General features: G+C 39.0%; 1 protein-coding gene across 1 annotated transcript; it reads right to left on the bottom strand.

Moving 5' to 3' along the window:
- Window positions 1-783: 783 nt before the first annotated feature.
- On the bottom strand, window positions 784-13329 carry SPATA18 (spermatogenesis associated 18). Its single transcript, XM_051790842.1, has 12 exons — window positions 13124-13329; window positions 10981-11086; window positions 10754-10869; window positions 9262-9383; window positions 7619-7753; window positions 6745-6979; window positions 5581-5739; window positions 4852-5027; window positions 2790-2913; window positions 2372-2440; window positions 1515-1554; window positions 784-1038 (listed from the first exon to the last, which is right to left on the bottom strand). The coding sequence occupies exons 1-12, from the start codon at window positions 13208-13210 to the stop codon at window positions 1031-1033; spliced, it is 1377 nt and encodes a 458-aa protein (XP_051646802.1). The 5' UTR covers window positions 13211-13329; the 3' UTR covers window positions 784-1030.
- Window positions 13330-13366: the final 37 nt, after the last annotated feature.

Below are 13366 nucleotides of genomic sequence, written 5' to 3'. Positions count from 1 at the left end.
TACACATTCAGAGCAGGATAGTCGTACCTTGGAGGTGGATAAATTTGGGATAGAGGTGTGTATTAATATTATGATTATGCTTTAATGAAACAAGTTCATCCGAGGAGAGAGATTTCGCCACAAGGCTTGGCTCAGCAGCAGGACATCTCCTTTTATCTCCCTGGCTTGACAGGTGTTATGTGGTCCTATCAACTACAAAGTACCACCATGTTCCTCTCTCTGCAAGGATTTCCATGGAGGGAGGTCATGGCATCTCCACCCCGCTCCACGCTCCGTTCCAGCCCTCATAGCAAGTACTTTTTGCTGTATGGAGAGTTATCATGGAGCATGTTCACCACATTCCATCCAGCAATTAGCAGCTGCATTTTACCATATAATTTCTGTACCATTGTAACTTCTTTTAAGATGTGAATATAACTTCTTAGTTTCCTCTAATTTTTACCCCCAGTGACTTTCCCACAACTGTTCTGTGCAACTTTTGCATTGTAGTTAGAAAATGCAGTTTACCCCATGGACATATTTAAAAGGTTGATGTGTGAGACCTGCACATCCTTAGATTATTGCTATTTTCTAAAATTGTAAAGAAGTCCCAAATAATTACATCATTTTCAAGTAACAGCTTACCTCAACATTCTGCAAAATTCCCCATTTAGGTTATATTAAACATCAGGTTTAATCAAAATTATCACGGTAAACTGCAACATTTGGAATCTGTGGACAACCTTCTAGATACAATAATTCAATCTCCACCTGCAGGATTACATCACGGGTTCCTCAGTGCTTTGCAAATTTTGCCAAATGATCATGATCTTGTATTGCCTGCACCTTTTTTTTTTAATTGAAAGGTTCAAATTAGTTTGTCAAATTATAAATAAGCCTTCCATAATTCTAAAAAACACACTGAACACAAACTCTATTTGAAATGACAATTGCCATTCATATTATTGAGAGATTTGAGGTATTCCTGAAGAGAATAGGCACCAGTGAAGTTGTTGGATCCAGATGTACCGAACCACAGGAACATATTTAGTTAACACCCTATGGAAGAAAAAGGTACATTTCAGTACAACTATATTCTCTAAATCTCTAAATTGACTTGGCTTCAAGATAGGCACACATTCATACTGTCTGAAATCCATCACTTCAATGTCACCACTTAGCAATCTCTTTGGAATTTGAAAGGCATGTAGCCAGCAGGTGTGCAGCTAACTGTCTCTTGTGTAGGGAAGGGAGCAAGTTTTACTTACTATAGAACTGGCCACAATGAAGGCAACCAGCAGAGAGAACTCATGACAGTGGTCTGAGTAGAGTGAAAAAACAAGCTCTCCTCCGAGTCAGAAATTTCAGCCTTTTTCCACACACACAAAAGAAAGGGACTACCCATTTTAAAAATAAGACTTAGACAAGTATTTTAGAGTTCAAGACCTTCAGCATGTTATTTTGTCTCTTTGCTTAATCATTCAAAGACTTAATGTGAAAACCATGAGTCCTTATGAACTAATATGCCTACTTACTTCTGCTCCTCAGTGGTGAAAAACTGCGGCTTCGAAACGACTGCAACACAAAGAGAAAGGACACTCAGGTATGCTAAAAAACTGCACCCAAGAAAACCACCTGGGGGCCCATCAACATTCAGAAAACTTGCACATGTCTATCAGTGCAGCTCCACAGCTACAAAGTCAAGTTTGACAACTTTCTAGTTTTCTTCACACCCCACACACGCACAAAACAGTGAGCCATACCCAAAGCCTCTCATATTTTCAATATTCGTATTTTAAGTTGAGGGCACCCATGTCAATTTAATAAGATGGGCTAACAATTAGAAAAATATATGTGTTTTTTACAGAAATAATTAAAAATGTTGTATAACTATACCATACACAGAACTCTGCTAAGGTTTCACATATCTTATCAGTACCACCTCAGGTCTTCCCCTTCTATTCACCCTACAGTTATTTTCTGTTCCACTCTGGCATTGGAGAGTAAATTTAGGTTACTAATGCCGGGAGGCACAAATTATGTGTTGTATATGTACTGCAAGACGACTAAAACATTTCCAAATGATGCAATCAGTTATTCTGAAGGGAACTGAAGCAAGGGGCAGTAGGGGCAAATCATTCTAAGATACTGTATGAGAAGTAGATCACAGTTAAATTCTCACAAGTATCAACTGTGTATCTCCACTGATCAATATCTATCAGTTCAGCTATCTGTCAGTTCAGCTTCACCTCATTCAAGACCTTCAAGCAAAGGCATTTATTCCTAATGTTAAAATGTACATGTGGCACATCAGCATTTTTAATAGGTTGCCTACATTCCTAGTTAAAATACTTAATATTGTTAATACAATAAGCATTCAGCTGAGGCTTACATGACTAGATAGGAGACGACGGGTGCTACAGCTGCAGCTTCTGCTTCTAATTTTACTTCTGCGAAAGCACTACAAGAGAAGAGTTTGACAAACTCCTTTTGAGAGAGAGGGTTTAATAAAGACAGACTCTGCAAGCAGACTTGCCATGCTGGAGACAAGGTTTGAGGACAGAGAGGAAACACAGTAAACTTTCTCCTTAGAACAGGCTCTGCCAATAATCATACATCTGCATAATTAATACATTAAGGAAAATGGAACTATTCATCCTAAATAAAGGATGAGGCACTAAAACCTAACTGATACTTGACATACAACTCCACCCACACAGGGAACAGTTAAGAACTTATCTTTTTAAATTTTAAAAACAGTGCTGAAATCCAGTGACTTCCCTTAACATAATCCTTAACAAAATACGTACCAGAGACACCCTTTTAGTGACTACCTCTCCCTTCACAATTACAACACCATCTTCCACCAGAGCAGGCCATACGTGATAGGCCACAAAGGCAGCTGTGAAATCTGAGTCAGGACTACGATAGTACCTGTTGAAACACAGAGTACAAGAAATGTCTGCATATAAGTGCCAAAAGATAAATATGTTTCAAATCATAAAAGCTGATAAAAAGCAGAATACTAGCTATAGCTCTAATATCTTTCTTGACAATTTTTCCATATGTCAAAAATAAGTATTCTTTAAGTGATCCTGTAAAGGAAATGTAGTTGTAAGATAGATTTATCAGGACCTACTGTTTACTTATACTGACAGGCACTCCAATAAAGCCATCTCACACTTCACGAGACCAGCAGACCATATTTTTGCATAAGCCAAATACAAGCCAGGGCCCCTGTGTCCACTGACATACCAAATCTTCTGAGCAGCAATTTGGCAGGCATAGTCATCCCATCTTCCTGAAATATCTTGCTAAAACAAGACTCCTATAAAGGATATTATAGAAATACTCTATATCAACTATAAAGGTACATCTTAGTATCTTATGAGACATGAGGCAACTTTATTAGCAAGATCCTCAGATACTGATAATGAAATGGTGACATTTTAGCTAAGAAAAATTAATTCAAGGGCCTATGTTAACATACCAGATATATATTACCTCAATAAGTCTGGAATATTGGCTAAATAATGAAGTCTCTGGCTTTGTGGATTCAAGCTCAAAACAAATACAAAATAACAGAAGTAAAAAATAGCAATGCATCTACACTTCAGCAATGTATTACAAAGCAAGTTATATTAAAACAATATTGTTAACATAGGCATGAAGCAAGGCATAGGGTGTGATGAGGTTTGGGCAGCCCTTTATAGAATGGTATCACACATAACTAACAGAGATATTTTAATTTCTACAAGTTTTGCTCCATCTCTGTGTACCACATATACACACTATACATGTAAACATATATATGCCACATTTATCTATATAGATGGATAGATGAGAGTATGTGTCTCCTGCAGCAGCACATAAAAACATATTACACTTGTTTTTTGAAGGCCACACACAGCAAGTAGGTGGAGAAAGCATCCCCAGACTATACCATTGCTTTGTTGCCTTCTTAATTCAGCCAATAGCTTTGGGTATCAAGAAGCTAACTGCCCAGTATTCAGACAGGATCATTGAGCAGTCCTGTATGACTTTGCACTTTCCTGTTGAAAGGCTACTTTCATCTTCTCTATTTCTTTCATTGGCTTCTCAAGCACTTCCCCACCTGTGTTCCATTCTATTTTAAATTATTATTAGAAACCTTTTTATTGATCTAGGGGTTTTTTTTTGCTTTTGAAAGCATTTTTTGTTTGAGTTATCAATCCTATTAATTTTCTAGAAGGCATGGAAGCATCCTATAGTTCTCTGGCAGCTAACAAAGACCTGACCCTATAGAAAAAACAATGTTATGGTGTGATTTTTTTTAAAAACAAAATTCTCTTTCTTAAAAGTCATTCTTCTTTCTGCTCAGCTGTAAACCAGAAGAGATGGGAGTATATTAGCATTCATATGCTGTACAGCAGCCACAGCCTGGAGGTTGCAGAAAACACACTGATGATCTTGGTAGCAGGCACCAATTGCCAAATCTCAGTAAACATGACTTTTACACAATAGGCCAGAAAGGAGGAACAAAGATGCAAATATTTGTTAAAAGGCAGGTAGAGACTAAACAGGAAAAGGAAAGCTGATAATAATTTTTCTCTTAAATGATAAATTAAATACGCTCTAGAGACTGAAGTTTATCCAGAAAATCGCTCTGCTGTTCATTAAAAAAAAAACTGTTAACACTTGTCTACATCCTGGCATTTACACACTGTCAGAAAACCTTAAAGACATACCAAATTAACTATAGATCAGGGATATTTGCCCAAAATTCAGGATTAGCAATCTTAAACATTTATATTAATTAAGGAACAAGTAGACCATACAACCTGATGGATTCTTTTAATAATAAGAAACTAACTGAATTTTAAGAGTTCTTACTTGGTCTCATTGAAAAGTTCTCCATCAATACCAAAGGCAACATCAAGAGGAGGAATGAGTGTCTGCATTGAAAAAGCCAAACAGCACAACTCTTGAATCAAAGTGCTGAGCACAATGAAATCAATTTCTGGTGGAAATGAAATCTTTGGGTTGATGTTCATGGAGCGAATTACTTCCTGAAAATAAACATATTTGAGTAATTTTCACTCACTAACAATTTCATTCACAGGACAGTATGGAAAGCCATCCTAAATATGCCTCTCAGCTTTCTACATTTAAAAATCAGTATCAGAAGCTCACAGTAATTGCCTTAGACTATTTCAGAAAATAATAGCTTCAGAAAGAATGTACTGTTATTTCAGAAATTAAGTATGAGTTACATTATTGACATAAATCTTAGGAAGGAGATGCAGTTTTTCAACAGAAAACAAAATTCAAGAAAAATGTGAAATTTAGCTTACATTTATTTAAGAGTTACACTGTATCTTCAAAAATATTATTCTTGCAGACAGAGAAATTCCAGTCACAGAAAAACAGAACAAGCAATTACTAGCCCATACTTATACCACTCCTAGCAAGATTATTTTGGAAAGTACACTGCTACAAGGCAAAATCCATATGATAACTTTTATCTTCTTCAGGTAACAGTGCATTTCTAGTTTACACATTCTGAATTTAACAGCTCCTGAAATAGATCAACATGTCGCTTCCCCACTGCCCTTGACCTACCTTGACACTGGCATGAACATCATACTCATCCTTGTGGCAAACTATATAATCCAGCACAGTGTCTTCAAGTGACTCAGGCCCCGAGTGACTTAGAGACAGAGCCTCTTTTACATGTATTTTGAACTTCCAGTAGGCCATCTTTGCTGCATAAAAAGATTCCTGTAAACATAAAGAACATCTAGTTAAATCCAGGAGACTGAAATTAATTTTTTATCAGTTATCTGAGAAAATGAACTTAACCCAGTATCACCATCATAAGGAGGAATAAAAAACACTGCTATAAAAGGGAAAGTTAACTCATCTGGAAGGAATTCTCTGATTGAGTGTAACTTCTTTGCAGAAGACAGGATTGAAAAGATTCTCATCTAACCATCTATATTTGCATAGGATTCCATCACACACCCATGATCAATACAACCACATTCAAAGATATCAAGAGTAATAGCATTTTACAAGCCACAGCCCAACACAGACAGGAACTCTTTTTGTTTGTCAGGAAAAAAGGTTGAATTAGAGAGCGTAAACTGAATGACAGTTGGAAAAAACCTCCAATAAGTTAAATGTGCTTGTGATCACACACATTAAGAGACACACTGTCTGTCTGACTCAGGTATGTACTACATCATTTTTATAGAAAAGAAGATCAAGTACAGAAAAGATGAAAACAAATTTCTTCAGACTGAGCTCATAGTAAATATGACGTATGTAGGTAGTTTCAAGGGACCCAACAAAACTAGAAAAGCACACAGCTACAGGCAAAAAGAAAGCATGCTATGGAAAAATTTTTATCTTTGTACTGTTGTAGTATATAATGTAGTATTCCCAAAAGAATTCATCTAAATAAAGCAGTGTTGATCAGTGCAGGAATCAGCTTCTTTTCAGAGCCATTCAGTCTTCTTATACACTCCTTTTAGCATCCATACTACAGATCACTGACCCTGTTCCAGTGTTGGGACAGGTCAGTCAGGACACTAACTTGGGAGTTCAATATAGAAGTGTGAGGGGAAGAAAGAAAAATCAACAAGAAAAAAGGACGAAAAGTTTTCTTCTCTGTACTTGAATGTACTAGAAATGCTAATTTACCCACAATTTAGTCCAGTGCAGACATAATATTTTATAAAACACTTCAGGCCTGTAAAATAAGAAATATTATTTCTTTCTTACCACAGCTGCAGTGTATATTATCCTCTGCACCATCTCCACGTCACTGATGTAAGTCCTCAAAAGGGTCTCTGCATCGAAGCGTTCCTGAGCATAAATGAAACCGAAGCGAGCCACCAGGCAGGCGCGCCGGGAAGCGTTGATGTGCCTGGCTCGGCCGGGTGACCAGCTCTTGGGGCGAAGGGAACGCTCTGACTTGGCCCCGCTGCGCCTGTAAGGAGAGCGGCTCCGTGCCAGCCTACAACAGACATGTAAAGAAGCTTGAGGTCAATTCACCGTCTTCAGATGTTTTTCCCTAGCATAGAGTTTTGAGTCAATTTAATTTTTATCAAATTGAGCTAAGATTTTGAGCCAATGCAATTAGAGAAGCTGCAGCTGTTTAGTCTAATGTGAAGGCATGTGTGTCAATATATTTTATGGGTTAAAGCATAAACAGTAAAAATAAAGTATTTCCTAAAGTGTGTACAGACAAGCACTTTGTTCTGGGGAAACACACTTCTAACAAGTAATAATTTGGAGATTTGTTCCTCTTTCCACACTTTGACTGAAGTCAAACAAGTGAGAATATAACAAGTTCTGCCCTGTAATGGTACAGTGTGCAGAGGACTCATAAAAAAAACCCTAACTATTTCTTTTTATTCCATACAGTTGCTGTCAATGTATTTTTCAAAGTTGCACTATTTGCTGTTTTGTCTAAAACTTAACTGCTTTAAAATATTTGGGCACTAGGAGAAATCAACCAGAGTTTATGTTCCCTCATAACAAAGTGCAAAAGCTCAACTTTTGTTTATTCTTCAGTTTCAAACGAGGAGGGAATTCATGCTACCTAACATGAACAATTTCTATAATTCAGTGACTTCTCTAATAATGCCTCTACCTGCTCTGAAGAACAGACTTTTGGGCATCCAGGATAGTAATCTCATCCCGCAGCGTTTGAATTTGCTGCTCATAGTCATCCAGACGCTCTAACTTCTTCAGGGCATCCTCCTCTTCAGCACGGGAAGTGTTCAGACTTAATCACACAGAATAAAGTCAGTCACAAGATGCCCTTCTATGAATGTAAACCATCTATCAATTAATCCTCATCATCAAAAAAAAAGGAGCAGAAAAAGAAGAACATTTTTGAGCAAACTCCTTATGCTGAAATACAGGAAAAATCAAGAATTCAAAAAAGCATACTCCAAAGTAGACTCTTAAAAATGTAAAAGTGTACTGTAGCAGGAGAGTGGATACACTACACTCTGTTACAGGAGAAATCACTGGTTAACATTTGGTGTCCTTATGCTAGCTCAGATGATGAGGTCTAAAAGAGACTGTTTTCTTTCTCATATTTAAAATTTTAATTAAACCAGCTCAGTTTTCCTTCCAAAGGAAGATTAAGAACCTAAGTATTTTCTCCATGGGGTACTAGGGCTCTTTCCTTCGCTGGAATATAGTAGTCAGTCAAAGGATATCACCAATGAAGTTATTCAAGTAATATCAAAAGCTAATGATTCCTCTCCTGCTGGCCCCAAGAGAAGCGCTGTTTCTTCAACATCGGCAGACAACCAGTTAAGCAAGTTTATCTTCTGTCCTTTACTCTTACTTAGTAGTAAAAAGTATCTCAACGTCTCTGCTTTCTCTCCCAACACAGGTATTACTGTTGTTTCCTCTTTCCAAAAGTGTAGGGAGGAAAAGGATGCTTTCTATTTGCTTTGAAGGTATTCAGTCTGTCCTTTTCTTTACCAAAGGATCCTGGTGAGATTTTTGAGGATCTGAACCAATGAAAGCTGTAACACTTATCAGTCAACAAGCTTCCTCTTCCAGCTTTTTAAGGAGCAGGCTGACTGAGAGGACCACAGTAATAAGACGAGCAACATCTGCTAAGAGGAAAGACTGTCCAGTCCCATGGACACCCTTAGTCAGCTCCTTCAGGAAGGACTTCTAGCTGAGTACCAATAAAAGAGGGCTAAAGAATTCTACTATAAAGAACAATTCAGACAGAAAAGTAGATTTTGAAAGAAGAGTTCTAAAGGTAGGTATGGGGAAAATTCAAACTGATAGTCTTGGAAACATTTCATAAGGACATGAAATTACATCACCTATTGTACTGATCCAAGACCTGTGAACATTTATTGTTCTCATGCTAATAGGATGCACAAGAAGCCACTTGGAGCTATCTCTAAAATGGCCCTGGAACTGGCATTAACTGCACAAATTTGTATCTGAAGCAATTTAGTAATTTTGAGACTATAGTGCTCCACAAAATACATTTTATGCAATTAGGCAAAAACTGTTCAGTCCTAGTCACTTAGCAAAACCTACCAAGTCAATTTATAAATATGTGTATGACTGTAGCATTTGTAGCCCACTTTGGATACATATAAACACAATATACAGCCTAGATACATTTTGAAGCTCTGATTGTAAGCCAGACATGAAACATTTTACAAATCTCCATCAGTATTTAGATGTCAAGAGAAAAATGTGGCTTGTTGAAAAACAAAAAGTAAATAAAAGAAACACAGTTAATTTCCCTACTCTTGTTCCATCTGGTTGATCTGCAGACGAGTTGAAGACAGTTTTTCCTCCAGGTCTTGCAGTGGACAAGTCTCAGGTGTGGTGTCCAGTTCTCTCAGTTGCATCTCACTCCCAACTGAATCCTACCAGGAAACACAAAGTCACACTGTTTGAATGTACTACCTTACAGAATCCCTCAGCAATATACTAGAGAATTATTAGCAGATGTATTTCTAAAGATTTCAGTAATGACCATTTCTAAAGAAACTGAGAAGAAAAGCAGTCGCATACCATCTAGAGACATAAGCAATCCCTTCCAGGTACACCAAACAGAGACTCAATTATGTTAAGAAAAATATTCACTTCTTTTTTACCTCATGATAGAACTTATGGAAGGTCTGCATATGCAGATTTACTGCTTGTATACACATCATCAGAACAAAGCATTTTGCAGATGTGTTGCACAGTTAGTCAACTTCTGATTGGCTATATCACCAACTCAAGTAAACTTTTTGGTAATTCACATACACAAAGGAACAGAAAAAGTTATTAGAGAAGGCAAGTATTGTCACTCCAGAAAGCACACTACTACACATGCAGTTCTGTCTTTAACAACCTATAAAGTTGCCTGATACTATTGGAATTAAATAAGTAATTGTGTAGCAGGCTCTTCTTTAAATTTTGAATGTCACATGCAATGACAAACCTGTAACTGGTACACCTGGTGTACTGTCATTTAATAACATCATTATTTTATATTTTGTGGGGTTTGGGCAGAATCCTGCTCCTGCATTATACTAGAATCTGACTCTTATGGGATATCACTTTTCATTTGTCCTTATTTTAACTGTGAAATATTTTGACAGAGGAGGTATAAAAAATGAGAAATTAGAAAACATGGAGACATCACTGTCAAACCTCAGGATTCTGAGTATTTTCCCACAGTCTACATTGGCCAATGTTCCTATTTTCTTTCAAAGCAGAAAACCACAACAGATCTATCTTTTCTGCCAAACTGTTAGTACTACAATCCTTTCAGTAAATATCAAATACATACTAACTCCAAATATCCCAGCAGGAATGTGGTGGTATCATGAAGGACATGAGCGCTTTTTATTTAACCCTTCTGGAAATAATGTTAAGATAGTCCAAGACTTTCTCCTTCAAAAAAAAAATAAAGAGAGTTCACAGACTAATGTATGCACACCTTCAGCTTACATGTGTATTTTCACACAGTGTTAGGTTTTTCTAATACAGATATGGCCTAAATATTTCTGTGATGTCTCTGCATATGTAAACATAGCAAATCTTTACTGAGGAAAGGAAAGCAGTACAATAACACAGACTTTTTTTACAATGCAAATTCCTATATAATAGCATGCATGTCTCCAAAGATGTCTCCATGAGCAACTAAGAATGTATTACACTAAGCAAAATCTGCTAGGGAGGTTATTATTAACAGAAGTCATTAAAGTTCTTCTGCAGGTATAAATTCACATGGTAATATACATACCTGAGTGATGGAGAAGTTGTTCTCAAAGCTCTTTCCTGAAGTAGCACAGTTAAAACAAGTCCCTAGCTGTGGCAAGAGACGTTTTTTTATTGTTTCTGCACCTTCATTATTACCATCTAAGAAAATACATACATTAAGAAATTGTGAGAACACTTACAGAAAGAGCCAGAGTTTGAAAAAATGTCACATGTGAAAAGTGTTAGTAATTAAACAAGGCACTGATTTACCTTCTCGAGATGTTTCATTGAGAATTGTGAAGAGCTGTTTTTGAATCGCAGTGTTCAGTTCTAACATTTCACAGCATCGGTTCAGATTCTCACCAGAGGAATTAATCTGTAAAGTAATGTGTATTACTATATCTGTGGGGGTTTTCTTACTTCAAGTTATTCCTGTTACGATCATGACATTTTTTCCCCTATAATTGCATCTTCACAACCTTTTCTTACTACATCCTCTAGAATACTCATCTGTTTTAAGGTTCACATTGTTAACAAGCAAACAAACAACATCAAACTTCTATCACTATCAGGACTTCTATCACCCAGTTAATTCACTACCTGAGAAAACTTCTTTATGAATGGGGAAGGAAGCAAGTTGCAATCGCAAATGCCTCTAAAAGAAGAATCATTATAATTGTCAATCTGAGTTGAAACCGTTCAACAGTTATTAAAATAACAATATAGTAGATTGTTGGATGAAAAATAAAACATATTAGTCCAAAATCTGGTTTTCCATATTAGCTAAAATAATACATATAAGGCTATTATCTTGCTTTGTCAGCAGTCACATGAGGCTTCCAGGCAATTTCATCTGATTTTTAAGAGTTACGAACTGAAAAACCACTGAAGTAGGGACAAAATCCAGCACTATGTCTAGGAAACAGCAAAATGACACCACTTTCGGGAAATGCAATTTTGAAAAGGACTAGGATACTACTGCACCTGCCAGGAGAGCACATACTTTGTACCTGCTTCCTTAACCTTTATCTGTAACCTGCATAGCACCTTCCACACAGATCACCCTGTAGGTTTTCAGGCTCTAATGACTCCATATGGGTTTTACAAGCTTCCAAAACAGGTGAAATTCTCACTCATGCCTCTGTCAGCTTGCATTTTGATTGCTGCAACATGCTTTCCTCTGGCCTTGGGGAGCACAGTCAACCTGCTCATCTCCACCAGAACACGGCTGCGAAGTGCATTTTTCCAGTTCATTACAGTCACATAACACCCGTGGTGCTTCCATCTGCCACCTCCTCTTTTTCTGCACCAGCAGCCTGAAGCTGTTCATGTTCATTGCCCAAGACCTCAGACACTACCCGCAACTCACTTAACACAGAGAATTCAGCTCCCACTGGTCCTCAGCCCTCCCGAGGTCTACCTGCACCACCCATTTGCAAGATTGTAAAACGCATGCCACTGCTCTTCCTGCTCTGGCATTCTCTGTGGTAGCTTTATCAGCTACTCTCAAAATACTTAAAACTCTTCTTTGCCACGAATCCCGCAGAGAGTTACACCGGCTATTAACATCCTATAATTCCTACCCACCACAAAGTAAAAAGAATATTTGATTTCCCTTGAAAAGGCTACATATCTGCTCAACACCTTTTCTTACCAACCATAGTACCCAGTAGATGGTTAAAGGCTCATGACCAAATCAACTATCTGTCTCCTGAAGCTAATGAGTGAGAACTCTGACAAGATTTTTTCCACTGAGAAAAGTCACAGTTGTGAAGTCTGGGGTTCCTTCAACTCATCTTTCCCTAAGTTTACATCTTCTCTACTGCTTCTACTGTTGCACCTCCTCAGTCCCCTGTTACCGCTGACTCCTCCGTGGAGGAGCCACCTACAGCCTTCTCCTCACCCACACCCGAAACTCTTCACTCACGCCCACTTCCCCCCTTCAGAAACTCTTTGGCAGCCGTGCTGTCTTGCAGCAGCCTCTCAGCTCTAATAGGTTTCCCATCCAGAACAGCTGGATGCCGGATAACCCGTTCTCACTTTCAGCACCCTTTTTCCTCACGTTCTCCTGACTGTTCCCGGGCTACGAGCGATTCCTTTCGCACACACCCTGACCCGCGGTCCTTCCACCTGCCGGTCTCCACCACGACGCTCAGCTATGCTCCGACACAGCCAGTGCCGCTCAAACCTTGCTTTTAACCTGCAGCTCTTGCTTTCACGGAACCTTGTCACGGGCAAAAAGCCAAACAGCTGAAGCTGGAAGTGCTTAAGAAGTGTTGGAACCGTGGTAACCAGGTGCGCGTGCGGGGCAGCGCTCCCAAACCGGCCCCTCGGACACCGAGCGGCGGCCGCTCCCCGCTCCGCGTCCCGCCGTCATCGCAGGAACCCAGCCCCGAGGAGCTGCAGGACCCACCTCAAAGTCCTGCTGCCAGCTCTCCAGCTTCTCCTGCAGCGCCCGGGCGCTCCCCGTGCCCACCAGATTCCTTAAGTCCTCGGCCATGGCCGGCGGTCAGCTCGCTCCTGGAGGTGGGGCGGGATGTGCTGCGCTGATTTTTCTGTCCCTCCGGGAGCGCTCCTCGGGCGGCGCGGGTGGAACGAAGATGTTACAGCCGGCCCGGACCCTCTGCCCTGGGCTGGGCCGCGGCAGCCGCGGTGG

Source organism: Manacus candei, unplaced genomic scaffold (assembly GCF_025592945.1).
Source record: "Manacus candei isolate 608988 ecotype Guabito, Panama unplaced genomic scaffold, ASM2559294v1 h1tg000028l, whole genome shotgun sequence".
Taxonomy (NCBI): Eukaryota; Metazoa; Chordata; class Aves; order Passeriformes; family Pipridae; genus Manacus; species Manacus candei.
The sequence above is the reverse complement of the archived record's forward strand: the minus strand, read 5'-3'. Positions and strand labels throughout refer to the sequence as shown.